This window comes from Lynx rufus, unplaced genomic scaffold (assembly GCF_022079265.1).
Source record: "Lynx rufus isolate CCGP_SWC_20201006 ecotype Redwood Valley unplaced genomic scaffold, mLynRuf1.p SCAF_9, whole genome shotgun sequence".
Taxonomy (NCBI): domain Eukaryota; kingdom Metazoa; phylum Chordata; class Mammalia; order Carnivora; family Felidae; genus Lynx; species Lynx rufus.
Window position 1 is genome coordinate 54,294,077 of NW_025814897.1, and position 14,008 is coordinate 54,308,084.

Below are 14,008 nucleotides of genomic sequence, written 5' to 3' on the forward strand. Positions count from 1 at the left end.
GAGCAAAAATAAATGAAACAGAGACTAAAAATACAATAGCAAATATCAGTGAAACTAAGAGCTGTTTTTTTGAAAAGATAAACAAAATAGACAAACCTTTAGCTACACTCACCAAGGAAAAATGAGAGAGGACATAAAACTAAATAAATAAAAGAGACATTACAACTGATACCACAGAAATACGAAGGATCGTACTATGAACAATTATACTCGAACAAACTGGACAACCTGGAAGAAATGGAGAAGTTCTTAGAAACATACAAACTGTAAAGACTGAATTACAAAGAAGTAGAAAATCTGAACAGACTGATTGCTAGTAAAGAGACGGATTCAGTAATTAAAAACCTTCCAACAAACAAAAGACCAGGACCAGATGGCTTCACTGAATTGTCCCAAACATTCAAAGAATTAACGCCAAGCCTTCTCACACTCTCCCCCCCACAAAAAACAGAACAAAACAACCAGAAGAGGGAATACTTCCAAACTCATTTTATAAGGCCAGCATTACCCTAACACCAAAATCAGACAACACAGGAGAATTATAGGCCAATATCCCTGATGAACATAGATGTAAAAATCCTCAGCAAAATATTAGCAAACCAAATTCAACAATACACATTAATGGTTCATACAACATGATCAAGTTGGATATATAGGAGGAATGCAAAGATGGTTCAACATCCACAAAGTAATCAATACGGCACACCATATAACAAAACGGATAAATATCATGATTGTCTCATAGACACATAAAGTATTTGATAAAATTCAATTTACCCACTTATGAATAATAAAAACTCTCGGAGCACCTGGGTGGCTCAGTCAAGTTAAGCGTCCAACTTCGACTCAGGTCATGATCTCACTGTTCGTGAGTTCCAGCCCCACATCAGGCTCTGTGCTGACAGCTCAGAGCCTGGAGCCTGCTTTGGATTCTGTGTCTCCCTCTCTCTGCCCCTTCCCTGCTCACACTCTTGTCTCTCTCTCAAAAATGAATAAACATTAAAAAATAATAATAAAATAAAAAACTCTCAAAAATAGTTGGTATAAAGGAAACCTAACTCAACATAATAAAGAACATCTGTGACAAGGTCATAGTCAACAACATACTCGATGAAAACCTGAAAGCTTTTCCTCTAAGATCACGAACAAGATAAGGATGTCCACTCTCATCACTTTTATTCAACATGGTACTGGAAGTCCTAGCTAATAATTAGGCAAGAAAAAGAAAAGGCATCATTATTGGACAAAGAAATAAAACTGTCTCTATTTGTAGACGATATGATATTACATATTAAAAAACCCTAGACTCCTCACCAAAAAAACCCTTAGAATAAATGAATTCAGTAAAGTTGCAGGATAAAAAAAATCAATATGCAAAAGTCCGCTGCATTTCAATACAGTAATAACAAACTATAAGAATGATAAATTTAAAAACAACCCACATTTACAATTCTATCAAATTTAACCAAGGAGGTAAAAGACCTGTACAGTAGTCCCCACTTACCATTAGGAGATACATTCCAAGACTCCCAGTGGATGCCTGAAACTACAGATAGTACCAAATCCTGTATGTACTGTTTTCTCCTATATATATACCTATGATAAAGCTTATTTTATCAATTAGGTACTGTAAGACATTAGCAACAATAAAATTATAACCACATACTGTAATAAAAGTTATGTGAATGATCTCTCTAAATATTGTACTGTATTCACCCTTATTCCTATAATGATGTAAGATGATAAAATGCCTATGTGATGAGATGAAGCAAACGGAATGAGACAGGCATTGGGACGTAGTGTTAGGCTCCTACCCTGACCTTCTGACAACACATCAGAATAAGGATCACTGATGAAAGAAACTGAATGTTAGGCTACTACCCTGAACTTCTGACAACATATCAGAATGAGGATCACTGATGAAAGAAATTGGAGATGACACAAATAAATGGAAAGATATTCTGTGTTCATGGATTAGAAAAAATAATACTGTTAAAATGTCCGTAATACCCAAAGCAACTTAAAATTCAATGAAATCCTTATGAAAATTCTACTGGCATTTTTCACCAAACAGAACTACCCTAAAATCTATATGGAACCACAAAAGACTTCAAATAGTCCAATCAATTTTAAAAAAGAAAAAGCTGAAGACATCAAGATTCCGGATTTCAAACTACATTACAAAACTAAGATAATCAAAACAATATGGGACTGGCATAAAAAGACAAATAGATCAATGGAACAGAAGACAGTGCCCGAAAATAAACCCATGCTTATTTGCCCAATCAATATACAAGAAAGGAGCTAAGAAGATACAAGGGGGAAAGGACAGTCTCTTCAATAAATAATGTTGGGATAACTGGACAGCCATATGCAAAAGGATGAAACTGGACCCTTATCTTACAACATACACAAAAATCAACTCAAAATGGATTAAGATTTGCACGTAAGACTTGAAACCATCTTACTTTATAAGAAAACATAGTCTGGGGTGCCTGAGTTACACATCTGACTCTTAATTTCAGCTCAGGTCATGATCTCACAGTTTCATGAGTTGGAGCCCCATGTCCAGGCTCCTCACTGACAGTGCAGAGCTTGCTTGGGATTCTCTCTGCCCCTCCCTTGCTTGAGTGTTCTCTCTTTCAAAATAAACAAACTTAAAAGTAAAATATATACACATACATACATATATATATATATATGTATATATACACACACATACACACATACATACATACATATATATACATAATCTGTAAGCTCCTTAACATCATCTTGGTGATGATTTTTTTTGGATCTGACACTAAAAATAAAGATGACAAAAGCAAAATAAACAAGCAGGGCTACACTGAACTAAAAAGCTTCTGCACGTCAAAGGAAACCATCAACAAAATAAGAAGGCATCCTACAGCATAAGAGAACATATTTGCAAATCACATATCTGATAATAGGTTAATATCCTAATATCCTAAATATCCTAAAATACATATATTCCTTATACATGTAATGAATATTACTCAGCCATGAGAATGAAGGTAATCCTACAATTTATGACAATTGGATGAACCTAGAGGGCATTATGGAAAGTGAAGCCAGACAGAAAAACACAAATACTGTGTGATGTCACTTACGTATGGAATCAAACAAAATAATAGAGAACAGATTGGTGGTTGCCAGAGGTGGGGAGTGGGTGAAATAGGTGAAGGTCGTCAAAAGGTACATACTTCCAGTTATAATAACAAGTCCTGGGATTTAATGTATAGCACAGTGACTATAGTTAATAATACTGTATTGTATACTTGGAAGTTGCTAAGAGAGTAAATCTTAAAAGTCCTCATCACACAAAAGAAAAATTTTAATTGTGTGTGGTGATGGATGTTAACCAGACTTATCGTGGTGATCATTTCATAAGATATACTATATCAGATATATTGTACACTTGAAGTTAATAGAACGTCAAATATATCTCAATAATAAATACAACTTCAACAAAAATTTTTAAAATATCCAGATCAAAAAGGCAACCCAGATTACGGGAGAAATATTTGCAATTAATGTATCTGAGAAGAGACTGATATCCATAATACATAAGAACTCCTAAAATTCAACCAAAAAACAACCTGATTCAAAATGAGCAAAGGACTTAAGTAGACATTTCCCCCAAGGAAGATATACACACGGCCAATGAGTACATGAAAATATGCTCAACATCACTGATCATTAGGAAAATGCAAATCAAAACTACAGCGGAATACCACCTCACACCCACTGGGATGGCTACTGTCAAAAAACCAATGTCGGGGAGGATATGGACAAACTGAAACCCTCATGCACCACTGGGAATGCAAACTGGTGCAGCCACTGTGGAAGACAGTACAGAGGTTCCTCAAAAAATTAAAAACAGAACTACCGTAGGAGCCAACTATTTCACTTCTAGACATATATGCAGAAGAATTGAAAGTAGTATCTCAAAGAGTTATTTGTACACCCATGTTCACAGCAGCATTATTCACGATAGCCAAAATGTAAAAACACTTGGGTTGCCAGTATAATAAGGTTGTCAGAGGCTGGGGGAAGGGAGAATGGGAACATGAGAAGTTATTGTTTAATTACAGAGTTTCAGATTTACAAGATGAAAGTTACATGGATGGATGATGGAAAGTTGTACAACAATGTGAATGCATTTACCACTAAACTGCACAATTACAATGGTTAATACAGTAAATGTTATGTGCATTTTAAACACGCACACACACAAATTGGGGGGAAAAGATGTCCACTTCTGTGGCTGAAACTCTGAGTGATTTTTAAGCAAGCCTTATGTTGGATAGGTAGCCACTGAGAAAAAAGATTTTGTTTTAGTAGAGGGAGCAGAGGCTGTCTAAGACCAGGATGAATGGAAGTTCTATTCGGAAAGACACAATCCACCCAGGGGAAAAAATCAGTGATGTTGACCAACCCTGTGCAAAACCCGTTCCAGCCCCTGAAGTCCCATCTCAAGCTCCCATCCAGTGTTGACCTTCTGCCTTGGCAATGGCCTGGAGCCCTTTGGGACCTCTCACTTGCCCCATCAAGACCTACAGACTGCAGGGAATTATGCCAGCAATGCAAAGCAAGACCCATCCTCTCCAAACCCCCATCCCCACCCCCATTCACCAGGGAGCCCAAAGGAGAGAGGCAGGGGCAGAGAGGAAATATGAAAGCAGCACCTACTCAGAAGCCATGAATAAGGCTTGAAGAATGCTGTTCACGTAGCATGTGTTTCCCAAATTGATTAAACCAATCTTGCCCGTGTCTGACTTGGCCATGAGCCGGGGGTAGAAACCAGCCAGCTCACTCTTCTGCGAGGTCCAGGCATCTTGCCCCAGCAGCTGCTTGATGCGGTCCTCATTGGGAACATGGAGGTCCTGAGGAGGGAACAAGTTAGCAGGATGGTGGGGACCACGGTCAGCTCTAAAAATATCACTTCCTCTGGGAAGTCTTCTTGGACTATGGCCTACCCCACCCCTACCCAAGCACACTGCCCCACAAATGTTCTCAATATATGTGTTAACAGCTTTCTGCTTCCAAACTTACTCTAGGTTCTCATTCTGACACGTGGGACTTCTATATGACCTTTTCATGTCACAACTGTCTTAGGAAGGTATAAAATTCCCATCTTATAGATGAAAAAACTAAGACTCAGAGAAAAGAATTTTCCAGGGATATACAAGCAGTAAGCAAATAATCCACATGTTCTTAGAGGAGCCCAGGGTACAGCAGACTCTAAGCAATGACCACACAGGCTCACCAGTCAACAGATTCAACAGAGTCAAGATCTCAGTCCTAATCCTGACTCTTGTCTTAACTAGCTGCCTGGCCATGGTCAGTGAGCCTCTCAGACTCAATTTCCTCATATGCATCAAGTGAGGCATATCAATTTGGCATGCCATACTCTCACTGTGCCTGTGAGTATGCACACAATGATGCTCCCACTTCTTCTACTTTTAGGTTTGCCATCAGGTTTAGTCACCGCCTCCAAGCAAGATCCCACAGACAGGATGGTGGAGGGTCTTGGGGGCCTAAGGTATGGGTCCCTGGTCACAGACAGGATGGTGGAGGGTCCTGGGGGCCTGAGGTATGGGTTCCTGGTCAAGGGCTCAGGGATTAGCATGCTTCTTATTCATTCTCCTCACTTTAAAACGTGCACCTAAAAGAACATTACCCAGCACGGGTTCTAATGATAATCTATTTTAAAGGAAAACACCTAGGCATAATAGAGAGTTACTTCACAGATTTACATGACGTTCCTCAAAGCCCTATCATTTCCAGATCCTAAGCACAGTCCCCAGATTTGTCCGAGCCTCCAGAGTTTCAAACCAGCTGAGCATTGAAAGCCCTAGTCTCCCCAGTGCACATCGTCTGACCACTGCAAAAGGTCCGGTTCAAGCAGTGGTTTAACGCTTCTATTTGCTCATTTCCCAAGAACATTTACCAGATCAGTCAACTCTCACAAATGGTAAAAGAAAGAAAAAAAAAAAAAAAAGTAAGAACTTCCAAGCCAAGATAAAAAGATGCAAGCTCGTTATCTTCTCAGTTCCTTCTTTTTTCTTCCTATTATTCCCTATCTAATTCCCACTCCACACAAAACATGAATAGGGACAAAAAGGCAATAAAAAAAAGAACTTCACGCATGTAGACAAGTACACACACACACAAAGATGCAAAACTATCCACACTACAGAAAAAAAAAACATCAAATGTCATTTTTCCCAAAGAAGGTAACTTGGTACTCTTAGGAACATAAAACCATGAAGTAAGTTTCAAGCTCCTAATGTTACTGGAAATTTATATACAATGGCTCCCTTAGCAAGTACCACAGCTCCCAGAGAAACTGCCTAAGAGAACCTTCCAGAACTGATTTATAGAGGAGCCTTTATACAAAGAAGAATGTGCTCATGGAAGAGATGTAAAAGAACTTTATAAACAATAAAATCCAAGGTACCTGAGTGGCTCAGTTGGTTAAGCGTCCGACTTTGGCTCAGGTCATGATCTCACAGCTCATGAGCTCAAGCCCCACACTGGGCTCTGTGCTGACAGCTAAGAGCTTGAAGCATGCTTTGGATTCTGTGTGTGTCTCTCTCTGTCTGCCCCTCCCCTGCTCATGCTCTCTCTCTCTCAAAACTAAAAAAAAATTTTTTGTATAAAAAAAACCATAAAATCCTATGGAGAGGGGTACCCGGGTGGCTTAGTCAGTTAAGCATCTGATTCTGGGTTTCAGCTCAGGCCATGATCTCACAGCTCATGAGTTCAAGCCTCAAGACAGGCTCTGCCCAGAGACTGCCTGGGATTCATTCTCTCTCTCTCCATAAGTAAGTAAATAAATCTTAGAAAAAAAATTTTTTTAAATTCTATGGATACATTGCTCTCTTGCCTCTCAAACTAGTTTATATCAAAGGGTGTTCAAAGCCACAGGGCAAATACAGCACACCTCCCTTGGAGCTATATTCTCTAATATTCAAGGAATAAAAATGTTTACATTAAAACAAATGTTCATCATTATGAAATCCATATTTGAATCTCTGAGATAAAATGAGATTTTAGAGAAACACTGAGCTTATATCAGGCTGCTTGGGTAACTCCCCTTTCTGGGCTCAAGTATTCGGAGGAAATGTTTGGGAAGCCCCTATCTGCTAGATTGAACAGAATCAGTCTGGTTTCAGGCCCTCCAGTCTGATCTTTCTGATGTCCCTTCCACTCTGTTGACAAACTGCGCATTCCCCTCCCACACCTTTCCCTCTGATGCCTCTGGAAAGGAGGGCTTCATCCTGCCAGTCCCCATCCCTCAAAGCCTAACTCCTATATCCCCTCTCTACAAGACTTTCCCAGATCTTCTCAAGTGGGGTACACATGTTCTCTATACTTATAAAGCCTAGCTGCCTGCACCTAGTGGTAAAGGTATTTACAGACTCACTGTCCCCTGGATCAGACCACAGCCCCTAGTGTGAAAAGCCTGGGTCTCACTCAGTGTGGGTTTCCCTCAGGGCCCAGTGCAGGGCCATGCTCCCTCCTCTTCGTTCACACCTCCAGGAGAGCATTCTCCATATGCTAATTCACTCACATATTTGCAGGACACAGAGGTCAAAACATGGTCCCTGCCCTCCAGAAGCTCACAGGCTAATAGGAAACAGTAATAGTCACTTCCCCCAAGTCAAAGCCCTGTCTCCTCTGCTCATCTACCTCCAGTGACAGGCAGCTTGTGATCTAGCAAGGTACCCACTTGTATTGTAGGCAGGCTCTCTCAAATTCTCAGGCTGGAAAAACTGCCAAGACCCAAGCAAATGCCAGAGGTTTTGTTGATTGCATCTACTCTGTCTCACTCATGGTGGATTGTTCCCTTGTGTGTTTTGTCATTTTTGGATTATAAACTCATCTTTAGCACTACTTTATCTTTGTGACTTGAAAGCATTTTCATTTCTGTTTCTATGAGGCAACTCGGGTATTACAAGTTCATAACCATTTTTAACGTTAGTGCCTAAGCTTACTTAGTGCCTTTGTGGAGTCCCACAAAGACAGTGAGAACTCAAACCCTAAACCCGTAAGAGAGCAGGCCAATGATAACAAAATTCATTTTTCTCAATCCTGAGCGCAGACAAAGCCAGAAAAGTTTCCTCAACATCTACTTGACATGCATGTATTTTTTCTAGGTCACTCATTTGCCAACAATAAAGCCTTTCTTGGGTCCTAGAATATATGGGCTTCTTAGTGCTAATGCCCTAGTGGGAGCAGGCCCTAAGCCTCACCCCCTGTCCCTACAAGCTCAAGCTGCTTAGTGACTAAGGTTTCACCCTCCCTCGTTCCCTCCCCACCCCAGGGCAAAAAGAGCATCATCTCTCACTTACCTTTCTGGATTCCAGTTCTCGCTTCCTTTTTGGCCCCTGGGGATTCCCCATTACTTTCTTGCAAGCTCAGCTATGTACTTAAAAAGACGTTTGTTATATTTTAACAAGCATTTCTAGGTGTTCTATAGTGGGACGCTTTTCAGATTATCTATCTGCTGTGACTACGGAAACGAAAGTCAGATCAGAGGGTCTATAATAAGGGCCACCACCTACCTAGACATCTTTCACCCACACTTGGACCTGTCCTCTGTATCAGGCAATGGGAAAGGGCTCAGCAACCAAGCACCCTGCTTAGGTCTCTCACTACCTGCATGACTTTGCACAAGTCACCAAGCCTCTCCAAGTCTCATTTCCCTCATCTATGAGATTCAGGTAACAATAGTACCTGCTTGTTTCTTGTGGGCATTAACAAACAAAATACATGGAAAACACTGTCAAATGTCGCACTACCTACAAATGTTATTGTCCTAGCAACCTAGCAAGCCCAGGTCAGAATCCCCTTCTTCCCGGTAGCTTCCCCCTCCAACTGGGGATGATCCTTCCTGTCTCTGGTTCCTCACAGGTGTTTCCTAAGACACTTAGATCAGAGTGACTTCTGGGCAGGCCTGTCACCCCGCTAGGCGGCAAGCTCCTCAGTGGAGGAGACTTGTTCTGCCTCGAGCCCGTGTCCCCAGTTCCCAGCCTGGGTCTTGCACAAAGCAGAGCATCAGTAAAGCCATGTGAACACAGGTAAACAATCCCTGCTCTGGAGTGCTACAGCTGGGGGAGACAGACACACAGATAGACAGTGACAGCACGTGACAAAGGGATGTGGGAGCTGTAGAAGCTCAAAGAAGTCCTGACCCAGCCTGCAGTGGAGAGGGGGTTATCGAGAGTTGTCAGGAAAAGCTTTCTGAGGGAAGTAACACTTGAGCAGAGCCTTAGTGGAGAAGATTCAATGGAAACAGGAGCTATCCAGGCAGATCAAGAGAACAGTTTATAGTTAGAAGACAGAATGACATATGCAAAGGCTTGGAAAATCAAGAGAGGTGACCCATCTGGGGAAATGGCAGGTGGTTCAGTGTGCCTGAAGCACAGGTGGGCCAGGGGAGGTGATGGGAGACAGGCAGAGACCAAATGATGGGGGGCTGTCACTAACCTGTATTAGGGTATTATGGCATTGAGCAAGGCCCAAACCAGCACCTTTTTTGGAGTAGGGCAAGGGAGCAGTGGGAGACTGTCACTCACCTTAATGGCCTCCATGACAGGCTCATACAGATCTGGGAAGCCTGGAAACCGGAAGACCATGCAATGGACCAGCTCCGCCAGCTGCTCCAGGCAGCTGGTCCCCGAGTTGGAGTCCTCCTTGACCAGAGAGGCCACCATGGGGGGGATGTGAGGGAGGAGCTGTGAGAGGAGAGGAGGATTAGGCTCAGTACCATTTACCACTCACCTGAGCCATGGGTTGGTGGTCAGTGCTGAAAATACCTAGAGCTCCTTGAGGCAGGGAGGTCTTCCACCTGCCACTGTCCCCCTTATCTACATGGGACTCCATGCTATGCAGGCAAGTGACTCTTTTCACAATACACATGACCTTGGATATCCTGCCTCAGTCTCTTCATTTGTCAAATGGGATAAATAATTCCTTCCCCACACTTGAGAGGAGGCCTGAACCCAAGCCCAGCTGATAAGCTTCAGCCAACTGGCCTTCTAGGAGAGCCTAGCCTGAGTGACCAGGACTACTCTTCTCTCCACCATCATTCTTTCACCAAACACTTACAGGTCAAGCACTTCACCCTCACAATGACTTTATTAGGCAATTATTACTCCCATCTTATAGATGAAGAAATTGAGGTTGGAGAGATTACATAATTTACCAAGAACTTCCCCTATGTGTTATGGGAGAAGTAACACATGATGTGTCTGTCTGAATCCAAAGCCTGTTTCTTTCCTCTGTGCTACAGAGTGCTAACTTTCAAACCATGGGGGTGCTCTACCATAATGTCCCAGGGATGGACAGAGTCAGCCCACAGGAACTGGGAGCAGGGAGCTCAGGAGAAGGATGCGAATAAACAAGTATCTGTCCAGTCCCTGGAAAGGAACTTGTGGCAGGCTTTTGACAAATATCATCTCATCTAACACTCTCCCACCATCCTAGGGGCTTACCATGTTCCAAGCCCTCAGAGGTAAACACCTGGCCCAAAGTCACCACATCTGGCAAATGGCAGAGATGGGACTCAATCCCAACTACTCCAATCCCTGGTTCTGTGCTTTTCCCACTGCAGCAAATCATAAAGCATGAAATTTATGCCCTGACCAGGAGCCATGAGTATCTAGGGACCCATCTGCAGATCTAGGGAAGAAAGGCAGGAAGGTACCCACCCACCCCCCCCCCCTGCCAAGGACTACAAGCTGTCCTTCCCAAGGGACAGCCCCAAACATAGCAGAAAGGGCCCTGAGCTGGAGGCCAGGCCACCCGGGTGCTGGTCAGCAGCAAGGTATAAGAAAGACAATGGGCAGAAGTCAAACCAACTTTGCTAGAATCTTCCCTGTACTGCTCACCAGCTGTGTGTCTGGTACAAGTGATTTAGCCTCCCTAAATTGCAGTTTCCTCAGCTGAAAAACGGAAAAAAGGACAGACTCTCCTTTAGGGCTGACAGTTAATATGTCCTGCATTTAGTACTGTGCCTAGCACACAACAGGCACCCAAAGAACAGTAGCTGACTTCATTCTAGGGCTGTCACTCTACTATGGGCCTGTTGGGAGGCCATGCAAATTCTCTGGCCTTAGTCTCCTAAAAAAACTCCTGCAAAATGGAGTCTCAAGTCTCCTCCAGCCCTAATACACTGGATTTTAAGGTCTTGGGCTTCAAACCCCCAACCCCAATAGAGACAGCATGTCTGCTCTCCACCCAAACCATTGGGGGATGAAGGGCCGCCCATCCTCAGGCCAGCACGCAGGGCCCTTACCAGGTGGAAGGCTTCATGGGAGTGCTGGAAGGTCAGGAGCATGTACTTGAGGACAGACAAGGCAGCTCCCCGGACAATGGGGTACAGAAGCTTGGAGAAAACCTGGAAGAGAGTCCCTGGTGAGGAGTCCCCCACACCTGGGCCACAGAGGCCAAGTGCAGCCACAGGCCTGAGAGGTGATCAGAGACACCAGAGGTAAAGCAGCAGACCCATGCAAGACCAAGAACACAGACATGCCACAGATCTAGTCGATGGACAGATGGGTAGTAACACAGATATCTGATGGGAGGGATGGATGGATAGACAGACCCAAAGTGACAGACACATATTCTTGAATGAGCAGAGAAATCAATGTGGGAAACCTGAGGCCCACAGAGGGGCAGTGAATTATCCCGGGTCACAGAAAGCTTGGGTGAGAGCCCCAGTGCTCTGCCTCCCAGACCCACACTGCCCCTGGCAAGAGAGAGTGGGAAAAGCTGTAAGCCAGGGCTAGGACAGGGGCCACCAACCTTCTCAATTTTGGCGAGCGAAACCTCAATCAAGATGCTGAACTTCTTAACAGCGGCCAAGCCCTTCAACAGTGCAATGATCCACTTGTCAATGTTCTTCCCCAGGGGCCACGACACCCAGTCGATCATCCTGGTGAGGGGAGTGACAATGACACAAGGACCAGGGAGGCCCAAAAGCCTGGGTGGGGGCAGCCCAGGCACTAGCCATGATGTCCTGAGACCCCACACTTATCCGCACCTACACAGAGCAGCCCTGGGGTCCCAGGGATGGACAAGACACCTCTGAGAACTGCAAATGAGCCCAGCACAGGCATCTGGCAGAGACTGGGGCTCCCAGTGCAGCAGGAGGTGGGACAGGCACTCTCAACAGCCCAAACCTCACTCCCCCGCCACACACGAGGCTGCAGTGGCAGACTAGGGCTTTCAACTGTCTCTGTCTGGACCATGGGGCCCAACCACAGGAGCACTGCCCCCAGGTTCGAAGCTTTGGCTCCAGCAAACCCTTGCCTGTGACCTAGACCATGTCACTTTCTCTAGCCTCAGTTTCCTCCTCTGTAAAATGGAGACAATACCTACCTCACAGGACTGTGGTATGGATTAAAAGAGGTAACAATAGCTAACTCTCATGGTATTAATTCTGCACCAAGCACTACTCCATCTGCCTTACGTGTATTAACCCATCTGACCCCCACAAGATAATGCTTGTATGCACACAGCATGAAGCTGCCACATAGAAGGCACTCAGGAAAATGTCACTATATCATTACTTTTGGACTCAGTACACTATACTATAAAGAGGTCGAACAACAAAAGAATAAGGTCATAATAATTATGATGGTAATTATCACCACTGCTCTAAGCACTTTACACGTGTTATTTTATTTAATCCTTGCAACGACCCCATAAGATGGGTTCAATTACACAACATTTTATAAATGAAGCTGAGACCTACAGAGGTGTAGTAACTTGCCCAAAGTCACACAGGCTAGAAGCAGTAGAGCCAGGACAACTTACTTCTGGAGCCCACACTCTTCCCCACTAAAGACAAGAAATTCAGGAAGGCCCACTGGAGATGGTAGATCTGCACGCAGGTATGGAAAGCATGGCAGGGGAAGCATGCCAGGTGAGTGGGATCTACAGGGCCAACGGCCTGCAGGGAGGAGGGTAGGCAGTATATTCTAGGATCACTGGACCAGCAGGTGGGGCTAGATCACAGGTTCGATGACATTCAAATGAGGTGAGGAGATATGCAAAAGCAATGAGCTGAAAAGCATCCAAACTCCATTTATCATACCTGCCAAACTCAGAATGCACTTCATAACATACTTGCAGCTTCTAGTATGACCCCATGGAAGCCTAACAACTTCTGACACCACCTTTGCTATTACAGAGGGGGAAACCGAGGCTCAAAGAGTTCACTGACTTCTCCGGGATCACAGAGCTGGCAACCAACCTGAGAGCACTACTAGGGAAAGGCTCTCTGTGTCTCCCACATCCAGTCCTAGGCCAGGCACGGAGCAGGACTCAAAAAAATACGGATGAATGAAAAAGCATGAGGGCCTGGACCTCCTGACACTAAATCTAGCCCAGCAACCGCACCCAGTATAAGGAGAGAGACCTGATCCCCACCCAGCCTTCAGCCCACCTGCTGATGGCCGTCAGCATCTGAGAGTCTGTCACACTGTCATCATTGCTGAGGTTCCGGACGACACCATCCATTAGCTCCAATGGGAGGTGCTGGACCACACTGGCCAGGGCGCTAGATGGAGGCTCTTCCTCTGGAATAGGGGAACTGGGATGAGCTTAGCAAGACAGGTAGACGCCTCACCTCCCCCAATACCCCATGCCTTCATGCTGCCAAGGAACTAGGCTAGGCTTCTGAAAAGAGCACAGAGGGGCCACCCCCTTAACTCCTACAGCCCCTCCAATCCCACCTTAGCTTATTCACTCATCAAACCTTCACGTGCCCTGTACTGGGCACAGAGAAAGCACTGACCACCCCCTCACCACCACTAATTGTACCTATATAGGCAAAATCTGTAAGAAAGGGTAACATTAGGGTTGGCAAGAACAGATAGAAGGGCTGTGTGACTTGAGGGAGGACATTCCAGGTGGAACCACACAAAGGACTAGAGATGAGAAAGAACATTTAGTTATCAAAATCTGTTGT

General features: G+C 44.2%; 1 protein-coding gene across 2 annotated transcripts in view; it reads right to left on the reverse strand.

The window, feature by feature from the left end:
* USP35 (ubiquitin specific peptidase 35) overlaps positions 1-14,008 on the reverse strand; it is a 56,773-nt gene that overhangs the window by 35,216 nt on the left and 7,549 nt on the right. For both annotated transcript variants that reach the window (XM_047071265.1, XM_047071264.1), the window contains 5 exons: positions 13,484-13,616; positions 11,839-11,968; positions 11,330-11,431; positions 9,609-9,767; positions 4,714-4,907 (listed from right to left, as the gene is read on the reverse strand). In XM_047071265.1, coding sequence (XP_046927221.1) covers positions 4,714-4,907; positions 9,609-9,767; positions 11,330-11,431; positions 11,839-11,968; positions 13,484-13,616 — 718 coding nt within the window. The remainder of the gene's footprint in view (positions 1-4,713; positions 4,908-9,608; positions 9,768-11,329; positions 11,432-11,838; positions 11,969-13,483; positions 13,617-14,008) is intronic.